Source organism: Fukomys damarensis, unplaced genomic scaffold (genome assembly GCF_012274545.1).
Source record: "Fukomys damarensis isolate Sample0158 unplaced genomic scaffold, DMR_v1.0_HiC HiC_scaffold_17, whole genome shotgun sequence".
NCBI lineage: Eukaryota > Metazoa > Chordata > Mammalia > Rodentia > Bathyergidae > Fukomys > Fukomys damarensis.
In genome coordinates, this window is record NW_022900929.1 from 8,416,992 (window position 1) to 8,441,997 (window position 25,006).

Genomic DNA, 25,006 nt, shown 5'->3' on the forward strand with positions numbered 1-25,006 from the left:
AGTAAAAAAAAAAAAAAAAATCATGTTCATATTACCCTATTTTCCTGAAAACAAATTTCAGTTAAGTTCATTAGCCAGATGAATTTAGGATATCGGTTGCAAACACATGTCAGGTGTACTGAAATATAAAATATTAATATATAATTTATTGTACATATTGACATTAATACTTAAAAATAATATAAATTATAATTAAGTATTGTAAATTATAATTATGTATTTGTCTCATACAAAGAGGATGCCTTTACATGAGAAGTAAGCGCCCATGTAGACAGATGAACTCCAGACTTACGGCCAAATGATCAGAGCACAGATACAACATGCCAGTAACAGGCACACTTGGTAACAAACTGTCTAATATGAATTTTCGTAACTCGATACGTCATGTGTTGTAATGGATGTACTTAATGCACTCTTGTGAAATAAAGAAACATTTTCTGAGGTTTTTTTGCCTGCAGTTTTCACCACTTTTGTGTGGACCATCAATCTTAACTGTCATTATTTTTGTTGCCACTCCTGCCTCATAAATCTTCAATTAGCACTTGATTTAACGGAAACTGTGAATCCCAGCCTGCAGGAGGTGGTCACCTGGGTGGAGAGGCCATGGGATGAAATCACTGACAGCAGTGCTGCCTGTGTACTCTGAGCAGGCCACAGGGGCAGGAAGCCCTCGTTCAAAGAGAGCTCTGTTGCTGGACATGAGAGATTGGGGCCAATGGTTCTACAGGAAATGGAGTCACAAGAAAGCCAGGCTGGAATTCAGGGTCTGGAGAGTTAGGATGACATCCTGGAAGATGACAGGACTCTTTGTGAATAAATGCAGATTTCTATACATGAATAAATGAATAAATTGTTGTTTATGACAAATAAGACATCTGCTGAAAATATGCTATCTAATAGTGTCTTTTGGAGCAAAAATTACTATAAGATTCAGCCTTGTTTCTGGGGAAATGTGGCATATCCACATCTTACTCATTTTAAGTGTTTTATTAATGATGTGGTTACTATTTACACCCAGAACTGTAATGAAAACAGGTTTGTGGACACTAGTGTGGCTTAGTAACCCTAGCCCACCCTGAGTTTACAAGAAGGATGGGTACAGGCACACCTTGGCCTACTGTGCTTCACAGACCACAGCCTTTTACAAACTGAGGGTCTGTGGCAGCCCTGTGCCGAGCACGTTTGTCAGTGCCATTCTGCCAACAGCACTGCGCACTTCCTGTCTCACAATGCTGCCCACCTTTCATCACCACCGCGTGTGTTCTGATGACCTGTGTTGCTGCTCTCGCTGCGGCCTGAAGCATGTGCTGCCTGCTCTCCGACACACTCCCTGCTCAGCAGGGCACAGGTGCTCAGGTCCTGCTTCCAAACTCCACTGCCCGCTCAAGGTCTCCAAGGCTTCATCGAGGAAGTGGATTGTCTCAGATTTGGACAAGAAATATCAACATGAACCCAGAACATTATACTTTGCCAGAAAATGTGGAGACATGTGTTTTAAAAAATAGGCACAGCCACGAAAGAGTTACAGGATAAAGAGTAAGCCCATAATAGTACTGCAGAAGAGAGGGGAGTAAAAGAAAAGACACAATGAAACCAGGAGACCTCTACCAGTGCAATAACTGACTGGGCAGAGATCACCCATGGATGTTAAGACCGTTCCTTCACAGACTGCTGTGGGCATGTGTAGGTCTCACCCACGGATGACTCACCAATACAAGGTGAGGGAGGCCTCAAGATCTGGGGTCATTAATTTGCCTAAAGATCCAACACAGCATCACCAATAATAGTGCAAAATGCTACGTGGCTTTCTATGTGATACAACAGGAAATATACATCACTTGGCAAAAAAAGGTTTAACCTGATTCACACCATAAGGAAACAATATGAAAATCCAGACTGCTACAATTTTGAAGGAAACTGTCCTGAACTCTTTAAAATGTCATGAAAAATAAAAGAATGGGCAGGGGGAACTGTTGTAGATTAAAAGAAATGAAAGATTATAACCAAAGGCAATGCATACATTTTGACTGGATTGAGGATCACAAACAGTGCCACAATTTGAAAAACTGTATGGTCATGTCTGAGAATATCCTTAGTCTTGGAGATATTAAGGGGAAGCGTTATACTGTTAGCTTATTTAAAATGATTTTAGAGATGAGGATGTAGCTCAGTGGTGCTGCCACCTGCCTCACAAGCGCAAGGTCCTGAGTTCTGTCCCTGGTACAAAAAAATAAAATAATAAATAAATAAAATGCTTTTTAGGAAGAGATGCTTCTTAGAAAAAGTAGATATAAACATAAAGCTATGCACATTCCCAAATTTCCTACTCCTTTCTGTTATTCACAAAGAAATGCTGTGACATAACCACGTCTTCTCCTTCTGTTATAACAAAGAAATCTCATTCCAATGATAAAGAGTATGAATATGAGTCTCAGCATGCAGTCAAGCTTGAGGCCTGGAGACACTGAACTGCTGTGTGGAGACCGCGCCATGGGCTTCCTCACCTTCCCAAGGGCCGTCAGGAGGTGAAAGTCTATGGACTCCCGGTACCGGAGGATTTGAAGGATGCCATCCAAGTAGACCTGGTCTTTACTGAAACACCCTGGAAGAAGCACAAGTGTCACTTTCTGGTGTCTAAAAACTTACTAGGAGATCAGATACTAATCTGATTCCCCTCACTGTAGGAACGGACTTATAGTATAAAAATTCTAACATGGGCCTGGGGGTACAGCACTTGTCCAGAACACACAGGGCCATGGGTTCCATTCTCAATACTGCAAGGGAAGAAAATCTAATTTGCTGATGTTTATTTATAATAACCAAAAAAAGGGAAGACTTGGGAAAACCAGAATAGTACACAGACTAGTAGCTGCCCTTCCCCACACTCCCTTTTCTTAACATTTCCCCATAATTATAAAGAAAGGCTGGTAGTTTAAAATGCACAACTCATAACCCCTGCTGTTTAATCTCACCATAACTCCCAGGCTTCATGAAGGCACTGGGTGGGGAGCAGTTAAGGTCTCAACAAAGGCCATTTGCAGCCAGGAGATTTTTACAAAGATTTCTTTTTTGTGTGTTTTTTAGGTTTTTGTTGTTGTTAAATAATAACAGAACTCTGCCCTCAAAAAAGAGGCTATGGTTTAGAAACAATCTAGGTTATTTTGATACTGCTCATCTGTATGAAAATAAGAATTAGAACTAAATTTTAAAGAATATGTAGGGTTGGGAATAGAAAAAATATGAATACATGAAAAACAGAAATAGTTCAAGAGATCTGAACCTATTCAAAAGAGATAATGAAAACCTCTTTTCTCATACTGATATAATTTCAGTTTTTAAAATTATTTGGTCTGCATACAGTCATACATGGAGGAAATTATCATTAATTTTGTTAGGTAAGCTACCAACATGGGGATTATGAAAAATTCTGGTCCAATCAGCAAGAGATACACACAGAAGTAATCAGGGTCACAATGCTAAAACTGTTCTTACAATATTACTGGGAAATAGGAACACAGAAAAAGATATGAATCAGTTAGTAATGGCGATTCCTAAGATTAGGTAATGTATTAGTGAGAGCTCAGCATATTAATTGTTCTTGTTTTACATACATTTGAACATTTCCATAATAAAAAGCTAAAAAAATATGTGTGAAGCATAAAGACTAGTCTAAAAATCACATGCCTTCATGGGTATCAAGGTCAACAGACAAGCTCTGTGCACTAAAACTCAGACTAGAGCTAGGAGTGGTGGTACACACCTGTAATCCCAGTACTCTGGGAAGCTGAGACAGGAGTACTGCAAACTGAAGCCCAGATGGGGCGATTTAGTGCCTTAGTGAGAACCAGTCTCAAAAAGGGATGAGGATATAACTCAGTGTGAAGGCTCTGGATTCAGGCTTTAGTATTAAAAAAGAAAAAAGACAAACAGATCTACAAAGGAGATAGATAATAACTGACACTTACTTCAACAGGAACCCACTTTTGGAGGCAGCTGTGCCCACATGAAACCAGGGGACAGATGACCTTCCTCCTAGTTCCTATCTTGCCTGATTCGAGCTTTCAGACAGCCACATTGCCACACAACTGTACCCCTGGTATAGCATCTTAGTTACTTTTCTTATTGCTAAGACAAAATATCTGACACCCAAAGTTAAATGAGGAAAAGTTTACTTGGCTTATAGTTCACAGAGGCTTCAGTCCACAGTTGGTGGGTTCCAGAGCAGAGTGGCACATGGCAGAGGGGCATTGCAGAGGAGAAACAGTTCATGGTGGTCAGGAGACAACAAAAGCAAGCAAGGGATGATCACAGCTTATTCTATCCCTTGTATCTTATCCAGGCCATTTAGGGTGGGCAGCACTCACACCCTCTATCCTAGTGCCCTTGATGCTACCCTTGCTCCGTGAATTACCCAGCATCACACACTCTAGGTATGGCCACCTCTGAAAAAGCCCTACCTATGTTCGCATCTAGACACAAAGCATAACATTCTGCCCCTGCCTCCCCACAAAGACTCATGCACGTTCCTTCAGGTAAAAGGCATTTAGTCTATCTTTAAGAGTTGCTAAAGTCCTAAGTCTCAGTACCACTGAAAAATCCAAGTCCAAAGTCTCCTCTGAGATTTAAGGCAAACTTGTAGCTGTGAGCCCCTGAACAAATGAAAAGAAAGTTAAACATTTCCAATGCTGAATGGCACAAGAAAGACATTTCCATTCTAAAAGTTACAAATGGGGATATCAAGGAAGGGAACGAAGCAAAACCAAAATCCAGCAGGGCAAACATAAAATCCCACAGCTCCACTTCCAGCATCCCTGGCAATCTGTGGCAAGTTGTGAACTCTGAAGGGCTTGGGTGGCTCCGCTCCTCAGGCACTTCTAGTGGTTGTAGCTCCTATGGCTTCTGTCCGGGGCCAGTTCTGCTTCCTCCTTGAGGTTTTCCTCAGACAATCAATGCTCCTGGGTTCTCGAAACTTCCACACACCCCCACCTTCAGCTTCACACTCACAGCTTCACACACGGCTCTCAGGGGCACCACCCTGCCTGGCCTCCCAATTCTTCTTCTGAAATCTGGGTGGAAGCCTCCTGACCCCACAACTCTTCATTCTGCACGCACCTAAAACTAGCACCACATGGGTGATACCAAGGTTTGCTGCCGGCTGGAGCAGTAACCAGGCTTCCTTCTCTCTTGGCTATAAGGGTCCAGGGCCCATGAACCATACTCTGAGTAACAACTTCCCTAGGGTGCCACCATTCTGCAACATGAGGCTCTGAGATTCCTTCTCAAAGTAAGTCTTTCACTTTTGCATTTTGAAGCTATACAGGCTAGAGTTCTGCTGCTTCTTGTGATGCCCTTGGGCAATCTTTTCTATTGTCTTCTGAAATACCTGGCTTTTTCTTGTTAGTCTCCTCAGCAACCAATTTCTATGCTATTCCTTCTTTGCAGCCAAAACTTTATTGGAGCTTCCTTTCTACCCAAACTCACAAAATTTTAAATCATTCTGCTGGGCTCTTTGCTCTTGATTTGCAACATAAGTTTGGCTAAAAACCTCCAACAGTATCCATGCTACCACCTCAACATTAGACTGCCTTGAAATTTCTTCTGCAAGATTAGTCTGCTGCCCTTAATCTTAGTCTGAGCTAAAATCTTTGGATATGAGCAAAATGTGGACAAACTTTCTGTCGAGGCATAACACGCATTGTCTGAAGTCCAACAGCCAACACAGTCCTTTTCCCAGCAGAAACCTCCCAAACCCGGTCTTTACCAGCAGGATTTCTTTCAGCCTTCCAGTCTTCTAAGCTTTGACTAGACTCTCCCATCAAGTACTGCCTAAGGCATTCTAGCCCTACTTTTGCAGCGGGCATCTCTGAACCTTTCCAAACTCTTCCTACAAGCCAGTCAGGTCAGGTAGTCACAGCAATAATACCACTTCTCTGGTACCAAATTGTCTTACTTTTTTCATTGCTGAGACAAAATATCTGACATTCAAAATTAAAGGAAGAAAAGTTTATTTGGGTTATAATTCATAAAGGTTTCAGTCCACAGTTGGTGGGCTCCAAAGCAGAGTGGCACACTGATAGAGTAATACTATAAAATAAGACAGGCCCTTGCCTTGCCTTTATTTATTTTTTTCCTCATAATGTTTTCTTCCAGAAATGTTATAGTCTATGCTGCTGCACTCCTGCCTGATGTATCAAAATGTTTTGGACTGTCTGAACTGCATGACCTTTCAGGACTGTTCTGTTAAGCTCCAACCCCTTACAAGAATGTTGTTAAACTCTGCCCCCTTACAAGAATGTTAGGCTCCACCCCCTTGCAAGAATGTTCTGTAACTCCACACACCCCTGCTTCAGGGAGCATGCTCGCCTACCCTGTAAATCACTATATAAGGAGGCTCTCATTTCTGGTACAGGGCGCAGACTTTTGAGTAGGAACTTCTCTAATGCTGACAGTGTAATAAAAGTTTTTCTCCACCTTGTCAAGTGACCATTGGATTCCCAAGTCTTCAAATTGCAATAGCTGAGACCCAGAGCTGTAACACTTGGCTATAACACTGAGCTCTTCTGCTTTTCCACAACAACATGGCCGAGGGGGCCTCAGAGAGGAGAAATCATTCATTTCAGGCAGAAGGTAGCAAAAACAAGCATAGGAGGATCATAGCTTTCTATCCCTTATAATTTATCCAGGCTACCTCGGATGGGGGCACTAACACCCTCAGTCCTAGTGCCCTTGATCCTAGCATTGCACCATGAATCAATCCCAGTGTCACACACTCTAGATCCAGCCACCTCTGAAAAAGCCCCACCCAAGGCCACATGAGGCTTTGGGAGGACATCTAGACACAAACTATAACACATGTTAACATGGGCCACACTGGTGATATAACCATTATGGCCTGAGTGTTTCTAAGCTCTAAAGAAGTAGTTTAAAAATACTTTTAGGGCCGGGGATTTAGCTCAGCAGTTCGGTGGCCTGCCTTGTAAGCGCAAGGACCCAAGTTCAATCCCCGGTACCAAAAAAAATAAATAAAATAAAATAAAAATACTTTTAGGGCCGGGGATTTAGCTCAGCAGTTCGGTGGCCTGCCTTGTAAGCGCAAGGACCCAAGTTCAATCCCCGGTACCAAAAAAAATAAATAAAATAAAATAAAAATACTTTTAGGGCCGGGGATTTAGCTCAGCAGTTCGGTGGCCTGCCTTGTAAGCGCAAGGACCCAAGTTCAATCCCCGGTACCAAAAAAAATAAATAAAATAAAATAAAAATACTTTTAGGGCCGGGGATTTAGCTCAGCAGTTCGGTGGCCTGCCTTGTAAGCGCAAGGACCCAAGTTCAATCCCCGGTACCAAAAAAAATAAATAAAATAAAATAAAAATACTTTTAGGGCCGGGGATTTAGCTCAGCAGTTCGGTGGCCTGCCTTGTAAGCGCAAGGACCCAAGTTCAATCCCCGGTACCAAAAAAAATAAATAAAATAAAATAAAAATACTTTTAGGGCCGGGGATTTAGCTCAGCAGTTCGGTGGCCTGCCTTGTAAGCGCAAGGACCCAAGTTCAATCCCCGGTACCAAAAAAAATAAATAAAATAAAATAAAAATACTTTTAGGTGGAATTTTTTGATATAATGAACTAATCTCAAAGTCAAAATGACTTTTGAAAAAATTTGCTAATTTTTACCCTTTTTTTCCAAAATATTTTCATATTGGAATTATGGCTTGTATCTAGGTGTCCCCCAGTGGATTAGGCCACTGACGAGTGTATACCTGAATACAATATCAAGAGGTGAAGCTTGGCTGGAGGAGGTGGATCACAGGGGGTGTTGCGGCTTCTCTCTAGATGCCCTCTCAAGGCCTCATGAACTATTAGGTGGGGCTTCTCGGGGGTGACCGGACCGTGAGTGTGCTTTACTGGATTAGTCCACTGATTGGTTCATAGCTGGGTGTGATGCTAGGAGATAAAGCCTGGTAGGAAGAAGTGGGCAATTGTGAGTGGCCTGGAAGTTATATACATCCCTCCTCTTCGCTTGAGCTCTACTCTGCTTCCTGCCTGTCATATCATGGACTGTTTCTCCTCTCCCGCACCTGTCTGCCATGCTCCCCTGCCTTGGAACCAGCCAATTATGGATTGAAACTTCTGCAAACTCTGATCCATAATAAACCTCTCCTCCTTAGAGCTGTGGGTGTCAGGCACTGTGTCTCAGTTATGAGGGAAGTAACTACGACAACTGCCATAGACTTCCTTATATACTGCTAAAAACTAAACAAAAAATTCTGTGGGCTTCCAACATCTTTAGGTTACTGACAAAAATTCTTAAATTTTCTATTACCTAAACAGGTACATCTACAGAGGTTAAAAGTGAAAACCACTTAAAGTGGTTGCTCCCAGCTCAGGGAGGAGAGGGGAAGAAATGAATAAAAATATCCTGAAATTAGTGTCAATGTTTGTACAACTCTGTCATATTTTAAAAAGCACTGCACTTTACATTTTAAACAGGTGAACCACATGGCATGTAAATTACATGTCAATAAAGCCGGGGTTTTTTGTTTTTCGTTTTTTGTTTTTGATACCAGGGATCAAACTTGGGACCTTGCAATAAAGCTGTTTTATAAAAGCTGGAGAGAAAGTAAAAATGGCAAAAGTTAACAACTGGTGAATCTAGATGAAGGATAGGGGTATGAATGTTCTATTAGTCTGTCAGTTTTCAAAATGAGATGCACAAAAATAATGCTGAGAAACAGTGGTTTGGAAAACACAGGTTGACTTTGTCACAGATGTATGAGTCCTCAGGTTTCATAATGAGACTCTGACCTGCATCCCACAATAACCGGCCAGTGACTCGGAAACCCAGTCAGGGATGCTCACCTGGCTGGGAGGTGTCAGTCCAGCCCCTCTTGGCTCGCACACAGTAATCCCATCGGGTACTGGGGTCCTTGACAAACGTGCCAATGTCTCTGAAGAGTTCACAGAACGACATGTGGCTGGCCTGGTACACAGTGTAGTAGAGCAGGGCGGCCCTCCACAGGAAAGGGTCCTTTCTGAATAGGACACTGTGGATGCTTGCCAGGCCCTCCTCTGTGGGGTTGTTGGGCTTCAGCTCGTGTCTTCTGCGGCCAGTCCAACTGTTCCATGGCTGCTGCAAGTTGTTTATACCTCGGAAGTAATGTGTGCCTGCAGAGAAGAGGAGAGACATGAGTAGGGAAAACTGCTCTTCACCCCTGGCAGGAGGATTTGGTCACCAGCTCAGTACCCTGGGAGATGAGGACTAGGGGTGGTTTCTAGGTTACTGGGTCACTGGGTTGTGCCCTCCACGGGGATAACCAGACTCTAGCCCCTTCCTCTTCCACTCTTTTTGGCTTTTTTGGCCTTGAGTTCACTCCTGTTATAATGTGCTGCCCTGCCACAGCCCCAAAAACAGCAAGGCCAAATGATCCTGGACTGAAATCTCCCAAACAGTGAGCCAAAATTTTTTTTATTTTAAGATAACTTTTCCAGTTATTTGTTATAGTAATAGAAAACTGACACAGAAAAGATTCCATCAACAATTCTATATTGATGTTTGCCTACACATCAAAACAAAGTAGAAAATGACATGACCTAAGGCCTTTGAAAAGCTGAAGGAGTATAGACCCTTCAGGAAGCCCTCAGGGCTCATTAGAGAAGCGCAAACCTTTATAACCATATTGTTAGAGAGGAGACTCAGCCTTGATATTTGAAAAGAATCTTAGAGACACTTATTTCAACCCCCTCAGTTTAAGGTGGGGGAGTCGAAAGCCAGAGGAGCCAAATGCCTTTCCAAGCTCAATATAGTGACAGCTAGATGATGTGCTAACAAGTCCGAATCTGAAATACTAGAAGTAGGTTATCTTTAGTCCCAGTCTGCTAAACACTGCTAAGAGCTAGGGCTAACTCCTGCCCTCCAAGGGGCCGGGGCCGGGCTGCCCACCTATCTCGTGCCGCAGCATCCCCTCCAGCCAGTGCTCGCGCGCAGCGGCCACGTTGATGGTCAGAGTGGGACACCCGTTGACAACCGTCATCGAGGCTCGGGACAGCAGGTCCTCGGTGAGATGCACCACAATCTGAGGGGCAAGAGGAAAGTACATGCATATAAAACAAAGTAAAGTCTCAGAAATGCTGTCACAGAAAACAGCCCAGGGACAAACACGGCTTTTGCATATGGCTATCTTGACTCCCTCAGAAACCAGGGTGGTAGAATGTGCAGCCAGCCACCTTTAACTGTTGAAGGACTCAAGAACCTTCACTGGTTTGACAAGAAGGAAGATAGCTATGGTGAGGAGATTCAGAGAAACTAAAACTGAATCTCTAGGGTCTCTCAAGCAGTCCCTAGCTATAGCAAGGAGAGGAAGGCACAGGGGCAGAATTCTGCTGGTGGCCAGTACCGAGTCCCTGAGACTGACCACTAAAATGGGACTACAAACAGGAGAGGCCACCGGGCAACGCTCTTCAATAAAAGATTCAGATGGGAATTCATAGAGCCCTAAAGCTATACACAAATGGCTGTAACATAATGAGAAAAGCAGAAACTGAACGCCATAATTCAAGGCACAGGGAGCTTAAGCACCCGGAGCAATGCCCACAGCCCACCTCTCCCAGGCAGCCCTCCTTCGTCATGTACTTCCGCACATGGCTCCAGATGCGCGGCCTCGACAGCAGGCTGCCGCCTGTGGTCTGCTCAAACTTCTCGTAGCTTCCGTACTTCTGGAGAGTCAGTTCCATGATATGGATGGACTGTAAAAGCAGGAGAGAGGATGACAGCAGAGGGCTTTGTACGACTTTGAGATGAGTAACAAGTAAGCCAGCTCTGACTTGCTCCAGTTTTACTGACTACCAGAGCAAACAGCAAGTGAGGGAGTGCAGTTTTCTCACAGGTGTGTACTCTGTCCCCACACAAGGGGCTTCCCTATACGCACATAATGGGCAGGAAGGTACCGCCAAGTGGAAGGAACACATCTACACTGATTACTGGGCTACAATTAGCACCTGGATTTTTTTTTAAAAAGCTTCAAAAATTTAAGAACATAAAAATCAATTAGTCTTCTGTGACAATCTCTAAAATCACTATTTTCCTGGACTTATCTCTGGCAGACAATATAGTCGCAAGATTAATGAGAACAATTTTGTCTTTCCTTCAGATCAGAGAATCTTCTACTTCTCATTCTTCATAAGGTTTCAAAGAATACAAAAGCTGAAATTGGATTTTCCACACATGCACAGGCAGAATAGAAGACTAAAGGAATCTGGTAGCAAAGTACAAATCATCAGGAACTGTGGAAAAGCCACAAGAAAGAAAAATCAAAGGAGGAAGAAAACTGCCTTCAAAGGCCATTGGAACAGAAACTGGAAAATTCAAATATATCTCACGTGAACTGTGAAAGAACCGGGAAACTCACACACGTTATGAGTCTGTAGCTTCTGAACTGCCGTCAGACTTGAGAGGAGATGAAGGTACAAGCTCTAGAACGGGACCTCCTGAGCTTACACCCTGGCTCTTTACCCACCAGCCAATCTCTACACTGGTGACTCGGCCTCTTCACCACCTCAATTGTGAAGGAGGATAACAATAACAATGTCTACTGCGTGGTTTTGTTGGGAACATTTCATCCACCTTTGTCAAGCACAGTGCATGGGACATAAAACTAAGCAAGTACCTACTGACTATCACATCAGTGGTATACTACCATTCTTTATAGATACCACCACTGGAAATAACAAGCCTGACATAAAAATTATGGAAAAGCTATCGATTACAAGTCGTCATGATCCAACATATATTCTCACTGGAAAAATATACATTCCTAATAAACTAGGCATATATCATAAAGTTGCCAGAACAAGCAGTGACTTTAACAGGCTTTGTGATTTCTCTTTCCAAACTATTACTGAAAACTTTGCTACTCAATGCGGCCCAAGGGCCGGCAGTGCTGACACAGAGGGAGCTGGTCCTAGAGGCAGGAGTTTGGCCCTGTCCTATCCTCGGGCCAAGAGGTCAGAATCTTCATATCCACTAGATCCCCGGCTGAGCCACACATAGGGAAATGAGAAGAGGACCCCAGAAAATGGTAAATGGTAAATGTGTCACGAGTACCCTGAGGCTGTTTCATTCATACGACAGACAGCCAGGATAATGAAAAGCAATAATTAAAAGCCCATTTTAGCACAGCAGCAAAAGTATCTCACACACACACACACACACACACACACACACACACACACAGGACTAAAGGTCACCAGTCATCCAGTTATCAAACTGAAAACAAAGTGGGCAATTTGGCCATAAGTGCCTCTAAAGAAAGTGAGGGACAGCTTCTGTACTGGACTGAGAGACCTGAAAAAGGTTAAAAGTTTCTCACTATAATTTCGGCTACCAGGTTTTTCTACACAAAATAATTCCAGGGAAAATTAGCTTTTCTCAGCATATGCTTACTCATTAGGAAAATGTAGTTATCTGGTTACTATTTAACGTTGCAAATATAAAAGTCTAGAGAATTAAGAAAATTTACAGACAGTTTGTTATCACGGATAAAAGAGTAAGTCGGGAAAGGATAAAAGCAATGGAGATTTTCTTCAGCAAGGGAATATGATTTTCCTATCAAAATGCTCCGCAACTGCAGGTCACTTCCCTTGCTTCCTCACAAATGCCCCAGGGCCATCGTGGAGGTGACATCGAGTGGGACATCAGAGCCACAGAGAGAACTGTACTTCTCCATGATAAATACTGAGCACCACGTCGCTATGTGTATTCTTCCTCTTTGAGGTGTTTTCCCTGTAGTCACCTCTACTGATTGTTTTCTTCTTATTTACTATGATACCCATTTTGGAAAAAGTAACTTTAAAAGGTACTTTTGAAATAGAGGAGGATATCCCAAGGTTGATGTTTACATTTGAGGAGGGGGCAGTGGGTTTCACTGATGGGTGTTATTTGCATTTCTCATACATTTTAACATTCTTTAAAATATGCATATATTTGTGCTATGATCAGACCGGAAGTTTTTTTTTAAGGGCAAGGACTCAGACAACCAATGTCTACACTACTTAAGAAATCAGGCTTTTGCACACCTGCACATCAATGACACTTTCAGAGGTAATAAATTTCAGGTCAAACTTTATGCTGTTATATCATTATCTATGTTAATCAGAAAAGTACACCTCACGGTATGGTATAAGACACTAAAGAATCTGCAGTGGAGAAAAAAGATGAATAAAGACCTTCATAAGTTTCTGGCATACCAGCAAAGAGGACCATTCACTTATCCAGACACTCATTCATGCATCTTCAGGGTCTCCTTCTACCAATCACTATTACTTTTCTGTATTTTAGAAACAAAGTCCTTGTCCTGCCATTAGACTGACAGATGACATAATCAGATATAATGCAGCAATATCTTGATGGAACTATAAATAAACTATAGAAGTTAGGCATTCCAGGGATGGAAGCCGATGAGCGTGAAGTACAGTTTGGAAGAGTCACCAAGTCAGGAAGTGTGCTACAGCTGCGGCACTCTTAGAAAGGGAACAGGTAGCACTCTCAGGACCAACACCAGAAACACAAACAACAGAAGATAAGCTGGACTTTACCAAGATTAGAGCCTTTTGTACTTCAAAGGATTCTGTCAAACTGAGGAAAGCTGTCGAGTGGGATCCAGAATGCGCTGAAGGCTTGGAGCCACCTCATAGGCATTCGGGAAGTGATGGGTCACAGCAGCTCTAAGGCCATCCAGTGGACCCATGCACTTGTCAGTTCATTAGCTAAAGGGGCTGCTGGGAGAAGGCCTGGTTGGAGAACCAAAGTCAGTGGGGCGGGGGAGAGTCCTCTGAAGGATCTATCTTGGCCCCTGAACTCCATGGGGCTCTCTCACTGCCCCTCCTCCATCATGATATTCTGTCTCACCACAGGCCTGAGACGACAATGGAACCAGCATTGGAGCCAGGTGATTGTGGACAGAAACCCATGAGACGAGGAACCTCCCTTATGTTGTTTATCTCGGGTGATTTGTCACAGCAAAGGAAGCTGACTAACACACAGCCTGCAGAATAGAAGAAAGCATTTGCAAATCTCATATCTGCTATGGGAATTGTACCTAGGATGGATGAAGAAATCTTAGAACTCCATAAGAAAAACACAAAGAACTCAATTTAAAAATGGGCAAAGTCTCTGAATAGACAGTTCTCTGAAAAAGATATAAAAATGGCCAATGAGCATGTGAAAAAAGAGGCTCAGCATCATTAGCCACCAGGAAGTGCACAAAATCCAGTGAGATCCCCCTCTCCTCCACCAGGATGATGAGAAAAACAAAAGCTGAGTTGATGAGGATGTGGAGAACCTGGAATCGACATACACTGCTGGAAATAAAGTGGTGCAGTCACTTTGGAGCACAGTCTAGGAGTTCCTCAAGAGGTTAAAACAAGGAGTTGATAAATCAATAAATGTAATACTCTACATTAAAAGAGTCAAAGACAAAAACCATATGATCATCTCAACTGTTGCAGAAAAAGCATTTGACAAAATTCAACACCCATTCATGATTAAAAAAAAAACCCTGCAGCAAATTGGAATAGACTGTCTTTATCGCCGCTTGATAAAGGCTATCTATGAAAAACCAAAAGCAAACATCATAGTAAATGGTCAAAAACTGGAAACCTTCACACTAAAATCAGGAGCAAGACAAGGATGTTCACTAACACCACTGATATTCAATATAGTTCTAGAAACATTAGCCACAGCAATTAGAAGAGAGAAAGAAATAAAAGGAATAAAGATAGGAAAGGAAGCAGTTAAACTGTCATTATCTGCTGATGATATGATACTCTACATAAAAGATTCAAAACACTCTGCCAAAAGACTTCTAGACTTAATTGACAGATTCAGTAGAGTAGCTGGAAACAAGGTCAACACTCAAAAATCAACAGCCTTCCTGTACACAAATAACAGACTCACTGAGAAAGAAATTAGGGAAACAATTCCTTTCACAATAACATCCAAAAAATGAAATAACAAAGGCGACAAAAGATCTCTACGCTGAAAATTACAGCACTCTGAAAAAAGAGACAGAAGAGGATATAAGAAGATGGAAAGACATCCCTTGCTCCTGGGTAGGAAGAATCAACATAGTGAAAATGGCCATACTTCCAAAACTGCTATACATATTCAGGGCAGTCCCGATTGAAATCCCAAGAGTATATTTCACTGAACTAAAGAAAACAATCCAAAAATTCATTTGGAACCAGAAGAGACCTACAATAGCAAAAGCCATTCTAGGCAACAGAGACATGGCAGGGGATATCACAATTCCCAACTTGAAACTATACTACAGAGGTGCTGTGATAAAAACAGCATGGTAATGGCAAAGAAACAAACCTGAGGATCAATGGAATAGATTAGAAGATGCAGAAATAACACCAGACATACTCAGCAACCTCATCTTTAACAAAAGAGCCAACCATCCTCATTGGAAGAAAGATGTCCTTTTTTTTTTTTTTGAGGCTGACCTGGAACTCACTTTGTAGCCCAGGCTGGTCTAGAACTCACAGTGATCCTCCTGTCTCAGCCTCCTGAGTGCTGGAATTACAGGTATGCACCGCCATGCCCAGCTAGGATAGCCTCTTTAATAAATGGTATTGAAAAAAACTGGATTTCAATTTTCCAAAGATTAAAACTAGATCCCTATCTTTCACCATGCACTAAAGTCCAAATGGATTAAAGATATAAATATCAAAACAGAAACACTAAAGTTCCTGGAAAATAAATTAGGTAGAATTCTCGAAGACAATGGCATAGGAAAAGACTTTATGAACAAATTCTCAGTACCATGGGAACTAGTACAAAGAATCAACAACTGGGATCTCATCCTATTAAAAAGTTTTTGCAGTGTAAGAAAAACCACCAACAGAGCTCAGAGACAACCTACAATGTGGGAAAAAATTTTTACCAGCTGCTCCTCAGACAAAGGACTACTATCTAGAATATATAAAGAACTCAAAAAAATCAGAAGCCTCAAGTAGAAAGATGCCCAATTCAAAAATTGGCTTCTGAAATGAACAGACAGTTTTCAGACAAACAAGTAAAAGCAGAAATAAATGCATGAAAAAATGTTCAACATCACTGGTCATTTGAGAGATGCAGATGAAAATAACACTGATATTCCACCTTACCCCCAAAAGAATGGCTGCTATCAAGAAATCAAACAGTAACAAATGCTGGCAGGGTTGTGGGGAGATAGAAACCCTTCTTCATTGTTGGTGGGAGAGCAGACTAGTGCAAGCACTATGGAAATCAATATGGAGATACCTCAAAGAATTAGGATTAGCTGGGGATTTAGCTCAGCGGTTCGGTGGCCTGCCTTGCAAGCACAAGGACCTGAGTTCAATCCCTGGTATCACAAAAAAAAAAAAAAAAAAGAATTAGGTTAGAGGTCCCATTTGACCCAGCCATCCCTCTGCTGGGTATCTTTCCAAAAGAATTAAAAGAATCATACCACAGTGATATGTGCACACCCATGTTTATAGCAGCAGAGTTTGTAACAGCTAAAACTTGGAAACAACCCAAGTGCCCATCAACTGGAGACTGGAAAAGAAGATGTGTATTTTTTAATAAAATGGACTACTACTCAGCCATAAAGAGTGAGAAACTAGAGACATTTATAGCTAAATGGATGCCATTGAGCCCATACTGTTAAGTGAAATAAATAGGACACACTTGAGTAAATACCAAATAGTTTCTCTGGTATGAAAAACAAAGTATAAATAAAGTTCAAATGGTATAATTGATAGCGTGAAATAGGAAGAAAATGGCCAAAGGGGAAGTAGGAAGGGGAGGGGAAAGGAAATAAGAGGAAAAATACTTTTAAAAAAGGAAAAAATGGAAACAAAGTCTTTGTAAATAGGGAAGGGTGAAGGGGGTTAAAGGAGGGCAGGGGCAGGGGAAAAAATAAGAACCAATATATATCATGTAAAGGTACAAGATCCCAATGATAAATGTAATGGAATTGTTTGCCTTAAACGTACCAATAAACTTAATGAAAAAAAAAAAAACAAAACAAGGAGTTGCCACGTGGGCCAGCGAATCCACTAGATGTGGACCCAAGGTAACTGCAAACAAAGTTCACACAAAAACCTACACACAAATGTTCACAGCATGATTCACTATAGATCCAAAGTGGAAACAATCCAAATATCTATCACCCAACAAATAAAAAGAATGTATTAAATCTTTACATGGAATATTACTCAGCAATAAAAAGTACTGATATGCATACAACCTGGATGAATCTTTGAAAACAGCATGGTAAATGATGAATATACCATTCACAAAGGACCACTAAGACTACATATTATACAATCCCATTCATAACAAGTACCCAGACGAGACCAATCCACAGAGACAGAAGGTAGACTATGCTCACCTATGGTAGGGAGGATGATAAAAATGAGGTGATTGCTAAGGGTACAGGACTTATTTTGGGGATGATGAAATTTTGGAATTGGCAGTGATGGTTTATGGTTGCATAACTAAATATATTAAAAGCCACTGGACTCTACTCTTTAAGTGGGTAAACTATATGGCATTTTAGTAGAGCAGAGTGTGGTGGTGCATGCCTATAATCCCACGACTCAGGAGGCTGAGGCCTCTGAGGCAGGAGGATCCCTATGAATTTGAGGTCAGCTTGGGCAACAGAGTTCAAGGCCAGCCTGAACTACGTAGAGACACTGACTCAAACAAAACAAAACAGAACAGAACAAAACAAAACCTACTGCAAAAAAAAAAGAAGAGTAATCAAATAACATACAACATTTGAACTATTAATCCATAAAATAAAAAATTTCTCTACACAGAACTTTTAGCATTCTCTTGGATGACAAAACAAACTTCCTGAAAAGTCTCAATATTTTGCTAAATGATCTGCTTTTGGTTTACTTGCGGTTTTATTTAGGGTTTAGACATTTGGAAATCCGACCATCAGTCACAAGCCACTTTAACAGTCATGTGTTAAAAATTATCTCCCTTCTCAAATGCAGTTTCCCTCAATGAAAAACAGCATTTCTCAATGGGGCCACTGACAAAGGGTGGTGCTGCAGAAGATGAGACACCACCAGACATGATTTTACATCAGGGTGCCACCAGGCCCTGATGATGTCTTGGTGAGGATGCTGCTTTAATTTTCTCAGGTGTAGTGTATTTCTGGTAAAATGGAGATGAACATCCATCCACACCCTGCGAAGCTCTCCAAATTGTGGTGAGGACAAGATGGGGCCAGGGAGAGGCACTGAAAATGTGCTCTACAATCTATTTCTCATAGGACTATACAGCACCTACGTCTGACAGAAGAATGCTAGTAGGTTTTAGTGTGTGTGTGGGCAGCGGGGGCTACTGGGGCTTGAAACCAGAGTGCTCTACCCAGCCCTTTTTATTTATTTTTAAACTTGGAAGGGTTTAAATTGCCCAGGTTAGCCTTAATCTTTCAATCTTCCTGCTTCAGCCTCTCAAGTAGCTAGGATTAAGGCATGTGCCACTGCTCTCTGCTTAATTTTTAGAATTTAAAGTAACTGGCTTGTCTTCTAACTTTCTGTTAAACGTTAATTTTTTCCTGCCTTGCTAATTAATAGACAATCTCAATACTCCATTCCTTTTCTTTTCAGCAAATTCTAAAATTTGAACCACCCTCCCCCTAGAAGATGAGATAGTTCTTTTCTTTAAACCAGTGCTTTACAAACTATTCCTTGAGGGAAAATAGGTACATGATATATTTTTCATAGTTTTCATGACCAACTAAGTTTGGAAAATCTTGGAATAAATAAAGTCAAAAGACTCTTGCCAGCCTTTCTGATGACACTGAGCAGTGAATCTTGTGGATGAACAGAACACCCCGTGTTTTCTGATCCTAGGGCCCTGTTTGCTTAGTGTTCCTGAGAACAGGATGGGAATGGTTACTACAGATAACAATGGGGACCCCGATTCTGGTAGTGTGAAATTCTCAGGACGAAGAGTAGAATTCCAAGTACTAATGAGGTATCCAATGGTGGCTGCTGCTCCTTGGTAGCACATTAGGTTTGTAAAGATATGTGATAACATCAGATCACAGCCTCCATGTAAAGTACTGTGGCCACCAACCAACTGTGGCACACTGTCGTGGTGGCAAACACAACACATCTTCAGGTGTGAGCAGTAACCACAGTACAAAGCTACCAGCTCTAAGGTATCTGGGAGGGCATCAGAACAGCACCTTTCTAGTCCAGTGTTTAAAAAACACCACACCAGCTAAACAAAAGATACATTCAGGCTGAACCACAAATTTAGAAATCTGACCATCCAATCATGGATTGGAGGTTTATAAAATACTTCAATAAATTTCTAGAATAGAAGTCAAAAGGACCATTCATTTACCGAGCTCCTCACTGGTTCCCCTTCATGGTCACCTTCCACAAATCACTGTTATTTTTCTATATTTTACAAACTAAGTCCCTGTCCTACTATTAGAATGGCAGGTGACATAAAGACATACAGACATATAGACATAATGCAGTAATACTTCAATGGAGTTATAAACTACTGTAAGATCGTCTAAAAAGGTAAGGGGATTAGAGGAGATAGACAACATTCCAGGCAAACAGAAACAATACTGTCAGAAGCACAAAAATCAAAGAAAAGGAAATACAGCTTGGAAAGTCATGCTAGAGACTGTGGAATAGCTGAAATAAATAAAATGCACTGATACCAAGGAGGCCAATATAGTGATGAAGAAGCAAGAAGCTTAAAAACAGTCACAGGATGAAGGTAACACAAAGTACCACAGGAGCACAGAGTTGCCTTTGTGAGAGATCCTGAAGGCCAACCTGAGGATTCTGGACTTAGGCTGAATGACAAGGACCCCCTGCAGTTCCTTAGGAAGAGAAGTGACAGGATCACATATCGTCAGATGTCATTAGAAAGACACTGGCAGCAGAGCCAACAGCAAGGTAAAGACTGGGGACAGCACAGATATTTTTGCCAGGAACCCAGTTTTCTTTATCAGGAACTGCAAACTAGGATCAGATTGCAATAAGAAGAGATAAACCAAAATATTTCAAAAAGTCATATTCCAGATAGGGAGAATCCAGGAAATAAACAGATCCAGACATTGAGTGTGCCTTCATTCTGTGCAATCCTTTCCTTTTGGGCCCTGGTCTCCCCTCTGCACTCTGCTCAGACAGGAGCAGGGCAGGGCAGGTGTGATGGAGATATTTACAGGTGGCTGAGCACTGCAGACTGTTTTCACCGCTGACAATGGAACTAGGAAAGACCTTGCTAAAATAATCAGAGAATGTGCAGGTCAGGGGGTCAGTGAACTTCCAAAGTCAAGTCAACACAGCCTTTCAAGGAAGCATCAAGGTCATTTCTCCCTCCGAGGACAAATAATCTGATGGGTGTGCTTCCATCTGATCTGGAAGAAAACCTCTCCAGCTCTTAGGCTTCTCCAACCTAGTACACAAAGCTAAAAACTAGAATCCTTTTAGCTGGGCATGGTGGCGCATGCCTGTAATCCCAGCACTCAGAAGGCTGAGGCAGGAGGATCGCTGTGAGTTCGAGACCAGCCTAGGCTACACAGTGAGTTCCAGGTCAATCTCAACTACATAGTAACACCCTGTCCGCCCCCCCACAAAAAAATCCTTTTAACTTGAGGGTATCTATGAAAGGTTCATGATTTGCCAAAAGAGAAAATTATGTAATCTAAGGAAAGGTGTGATATATTTATTTAATATATTATATTTATATTTATTTTTCTTTATTTTCTTCCCCTTCATTGTTTCAGCACTGTGAATCTACGAAGATAAAATACTATTTCTATTCTAGAATTATACAATTATAATGGCCTTAGAGAACTTTGAGGTCAAGATATTCTACTGGTGAAGGTATTTTATTGCCAATTAAATATGTTTCTATCAAGAAAAATGGAGGAGGAGGAGAAATCCAGGCATGGTGGCATACACCCGTAATCCCAGTAGTCAAGGAGGCTCTCTGTGAGTCCAAGGCCAATTTAGGCTGTACAGTGAGTTCAAGACCAGCCTCAACTACATAGTGAGACCTTGCCTCAAAAAATAAAACAAAAATCTCTACACCAAACAGCAAATGAATCTACTGGTCATAAGACCAAAGAACTAGACTATGCTATCAGCAAAAATGCTGAAAGAGGACAGATACCTTTTGAAAAATAAATCCATGCAATTTTGCTTATCTGTCCTACAAACAGATCTTTGAATCACTGACAAAGCCAAGTTGAGGCTAATGTATTCTAAAAACCTGTCCCAAGTTAATTTAACTAAGTGCAGTCTGAAAATACTATCCCAACACTATGTCCTAAAAACAAACATCAGCCACTTTTGCCTCAAATACTTTTGTAAAATTTTGGTTTGTTGTGGCCCTAAAACTATGTCTAATTTGAATAACTTAGAAAATATTCTTTTTATTCATGTGATGATTTGTTAGTCCCAAAGATAATCTTTAAAATCCCATTATTTTCTCCTTTTTTGAAATGATTGACTGATTGATGGATTACTGGGGTGCTGGGGCTTGAACCCCGAGCCTGTTCACACCAGGCAAGTGCTCTACCACAGGGTTACAGCCCCAGCCCATATTCCTCTTTAAATGAGCACTTAAATACTAGATGATGATTAATCCTTTTAGCAAAGCACTGACAAGTTCATGGGCAAGAATCAAACTTCTAGAGAATGGTAAACTGGGAATGAACCAGCTTGGAAGAACCAGAGATTGCACATTCTGCCTCCACATTAAAAACTCAACTAGAAAACAAAAACATAGTGTGGGCTCCCCAACAACCATCTGTGGGCTTAAAACAGGCCAAGAGTTTGTAACTCCTGAATGAAAGCTCAGAATCTGAATCTGAAGCTTGCTTACACATAGGCTTGCTTCCTGTCACAGAGTCTATACAACAGATTCTAGATTTTGATGAGAGAGTAGTTGTTCACTTATGGGTAACATCACTCATCTGGAGATGTCATGCCACATTTCCATCTGTCCTGGGTGGGAGTTAAAAAATTGCAACATATACATCACTGGACTACTTAAAAAAATTTTTTTTTGCTTGCAAATAGTAGATAATTGTTTCAGCTACATGAAAATGAAATGCCACTACTGGCATCTTACCTGCTTCAGAAATCGGTCAGATGCGTTGCTGTGTTTGGCTAACACATTTCGCAGGGCTGGGTTGGCGTATTCAAACTGGGGGTTGTACATATAGTCAGACTTAAAGAATCTCAGTTTTTCTTTCTCTAAGTTGGTAGGCTTTATAGCAGTCAATATGCAAAATCTCTTTCCAGAAAAGTCATCTGCTTTTTCAAAGCTTCTAGACAGCTGAGGCTGCTGCTTGGGCTTTGGCAGAGCAGAGCAATGGCGCCGTTTGATCTTGCTTTTGGGTTTAGGTGGGAGGACTATGCTGGTCCCTGTAACAGAGATATCACGGGTAAACTTTATGGGACTTGCTGCTGAGCTAGTGACAAAAACAGCAGGCTGCCTCTCCAGGCAATACCAAGTACCACTGCTTGCCACGGGCACTGGGCCTTTTGTCCTGCGAGTGTCTCTGCTACGAGAACAGTTAGGGCATTTGCTGGGCTTTCTACATCTTTTGGAGTAGGTAGAAGAAGACTGTTTTTGTGAATGATGCTTTCTTTCCTCCTTGCTCTGCAGTAGGACATTGTAACTACTGGTTCCAGTTGTGAAAATGTCCTTTAGTACTCCAGAGGATAAATGCGAAAGGCTTCTCTTGTCAAGGATCAATGAGTCTTCTGCATTTAGAACAGACTTCTTAGCAAGTTCTTGCTCAGGCCAGTGAAGCTTCTCTGTGTTAAATAAACAAAATCAAAACAGAAGAAATAACAAAGACACCAGATGAAGCAAACTGCTTTTATATGAAGAATATTCTGAAGGCTTGTAAACCTTATAAATTCACAATAATCTTTAGAAAAGATATTTAAATATTAATAGGATGTACTACTTGGGTAATGCTAGACATTATCACTTTCCTTCCTCATAGTGTGTATATGTCAGATTATCTGTAAAATTCCTCAGCTTCAAACCATGTACTTGATCAAAATCTAATACAGATGTGAGATAAGACACTAAATAACCTGAAGATGCTACTAAATAAGGTTAATTTCAGAAAGCATATATTCCTAGTAATATTACCAATGACCAAGTAAAATCCAAGGTACTTTCAAAGTTAATATGATCTTGAAATCTGAAACTCTGTAGACTAAGGCAGCCTGTTTACCCCAAAAGCCACTTTCAGGATTAAACAGATGACGTGTGTGTTCAAGCACTCAGTATCAATAACTGGTTAATTTTATTAATTCTAAGTTATATTTTAAGTTTAAAGTTTTTTCTTGACAAAACTGAAAAGCAAATTATAACCACTGTTACCACAGTACATATATATTAAGTGGTAAATTAAGGAGAGGGCAGCTTTTTCTTTAGAGCTCAAAAGCAATTTAAACAAGTAAGACCTAGAGCCGGGTGTTGGTGGTGCACGCCTGTAATCCCAGAACTCAGGAGGCTGAGACAGGAGGATCTGCTGTGAGTTCGAGACCAGCCTGGGATACACAGTGAGTTCCAGAGCAGTCTGAACTACATAGTGAGGCCCTGTCTCAAAAAACAAACCAAACCAAAAAAAAGTAAGACCTATTTACTGATGTTCACACACTGCTTTAAAGTTGCATTCCATATTGTTTCATTCACAAGTATGTAGAATACTACTGATTTGTTCATGGCTTTAATAAACACCTGTATAAATACAATATTCCTGCCTACAACCAGCTTCATATCTGACTCCAAAAACAAGGCGTTTTGATTAATACCACTTAACCTATGCTTAAAGGTCAAAAACAAAAGACACCAACAGTAATCTCAGGAGGGAGCAAATGAGGAGTTTTGCATACAAAGAAATATTCACCCCAACATGTCAATGGTACCAAAGTCAAGAAACCCTGTGCTGAATGTTAACTTTGAAAGTCCAGAAGTCACAGAGTTTAGGGTGAAGAAAGAATATCAGGTCACAAGTGGCCTAACCCCATCAAATTACGTAAGGTACTTTAAAAAGTGTAATAATGTGAAATAGAAAAGGGCTGAAGGAGTAGGGGAAATGGGAAGGGCGGGGGGGAAAGGAAAGAAGGGAAAAGAAAAAATATGAGAAAAGGAAAAAATGGAAACAAAGTCTTTGTAAGTAAGGAAGGGAGGAGGGGGTGAAGGGAGGGCACGGGAATGGGGAAAAAATAAGCAAAATACATCATGAAAAGGTACAAGATCCCAATGATGAATGTAACTGTACTGTATACCTAAAAAGTACCAATAAATTTAATGAAAAAATCCTTTTACTTCCATTTCCTAGGACAGTTTATGAGATTTGAATTCTAGTGTCCAAAAGTATTTGCAGAGACCAAATGCCTACTATATGTACAGGTTTAGAGGTGGGGGTCAGCTTGCAAGGTTCATGCCAAAGGTGGATTGAACACAGAAGCCACTCAAAACATGCTAAAGATTCAATCAGCCAAAGACAACAGGACAGATACAATTTTCATCACAGACTGACAAGTGCCAGTTTCACAGGAGTTTCAGACGTGTGGCCAACTGAGAGTCAAAACTGGCAAGGCAAGCAAGCTAAGAAACACTGGGACACAGGCTGTGGCCCAAATGCCTGACAACGCCAGTTCCCTGAAAAGACACCAAACGTTTAGGAAACAGGAGAGGATAATGAAAGCAACACTGAAATGGACACTAATTGGGAAAGAGGAAGAGAATGAGATAAGAACACAGCAGTATCATAAGCCTAGAGAAGCTGGGTAAGGACCAGAGCAGCCAGAAAGGTAAAGGGAGGTAACCAAGTTCTTTCTCATTTTGAGCTTTAAGACAAGGGAAAAAGTTGCACCAAATTAAAACCATTGAATAAAATCACCCTGAAGGAGTCTGACTTTGATGGCTCATTACAGGTCTAATTTTTTAAAAAATATTCAATG

General features: G+C 41.3%; 1 protein-coding gene across 5 annotated transcripts in view; it reads right to left on the reverse strand.

Moving 5' to 3' along the window:
* Positions 1-25,006, reverse strand: part of Kiaa0895 (KIAA0895 ortholog) — a 55,367-nt gene that overhangs the window by 2,058 nt on the left and 28,303 nt on the right. For 2 of the 5 annotated variants that reach the window (XM_019210013.1, XM_019210014.2), the window contains 5 exons: positions 22,146-22,837; positions 10,595-10,738; positions 9,936-10,068; positions 8,855-9,160; positions 2,202-2,602 (listed from right to left, as the gene is read on the reverse strand). In XM_019210013.1, coding sequence (XP_019065558.1) covers positions 2,337-2,602; positions 8,855-9,160; positions 9,936-10,068; positions 10,595-10,738; positions 22,146-22,837 — 1,541 coding nt within the window. In that variant the 3' untranslated portion in view covers positions 2,202-2,336. Of the gene's footprint in view, positions 1-2,201; positions 2,603-7,755; positions 7,954-8,854; positions 9,161-9,935; positions 10,069-10,594; positions 10,739-22,145; positions 22,838-25,006 lie in introns of those variants that run through there. The other 3 variants (XR_002025919.1, XM_010640492.1, XM_010640493.1) reach the window with 3 other exon arrangements.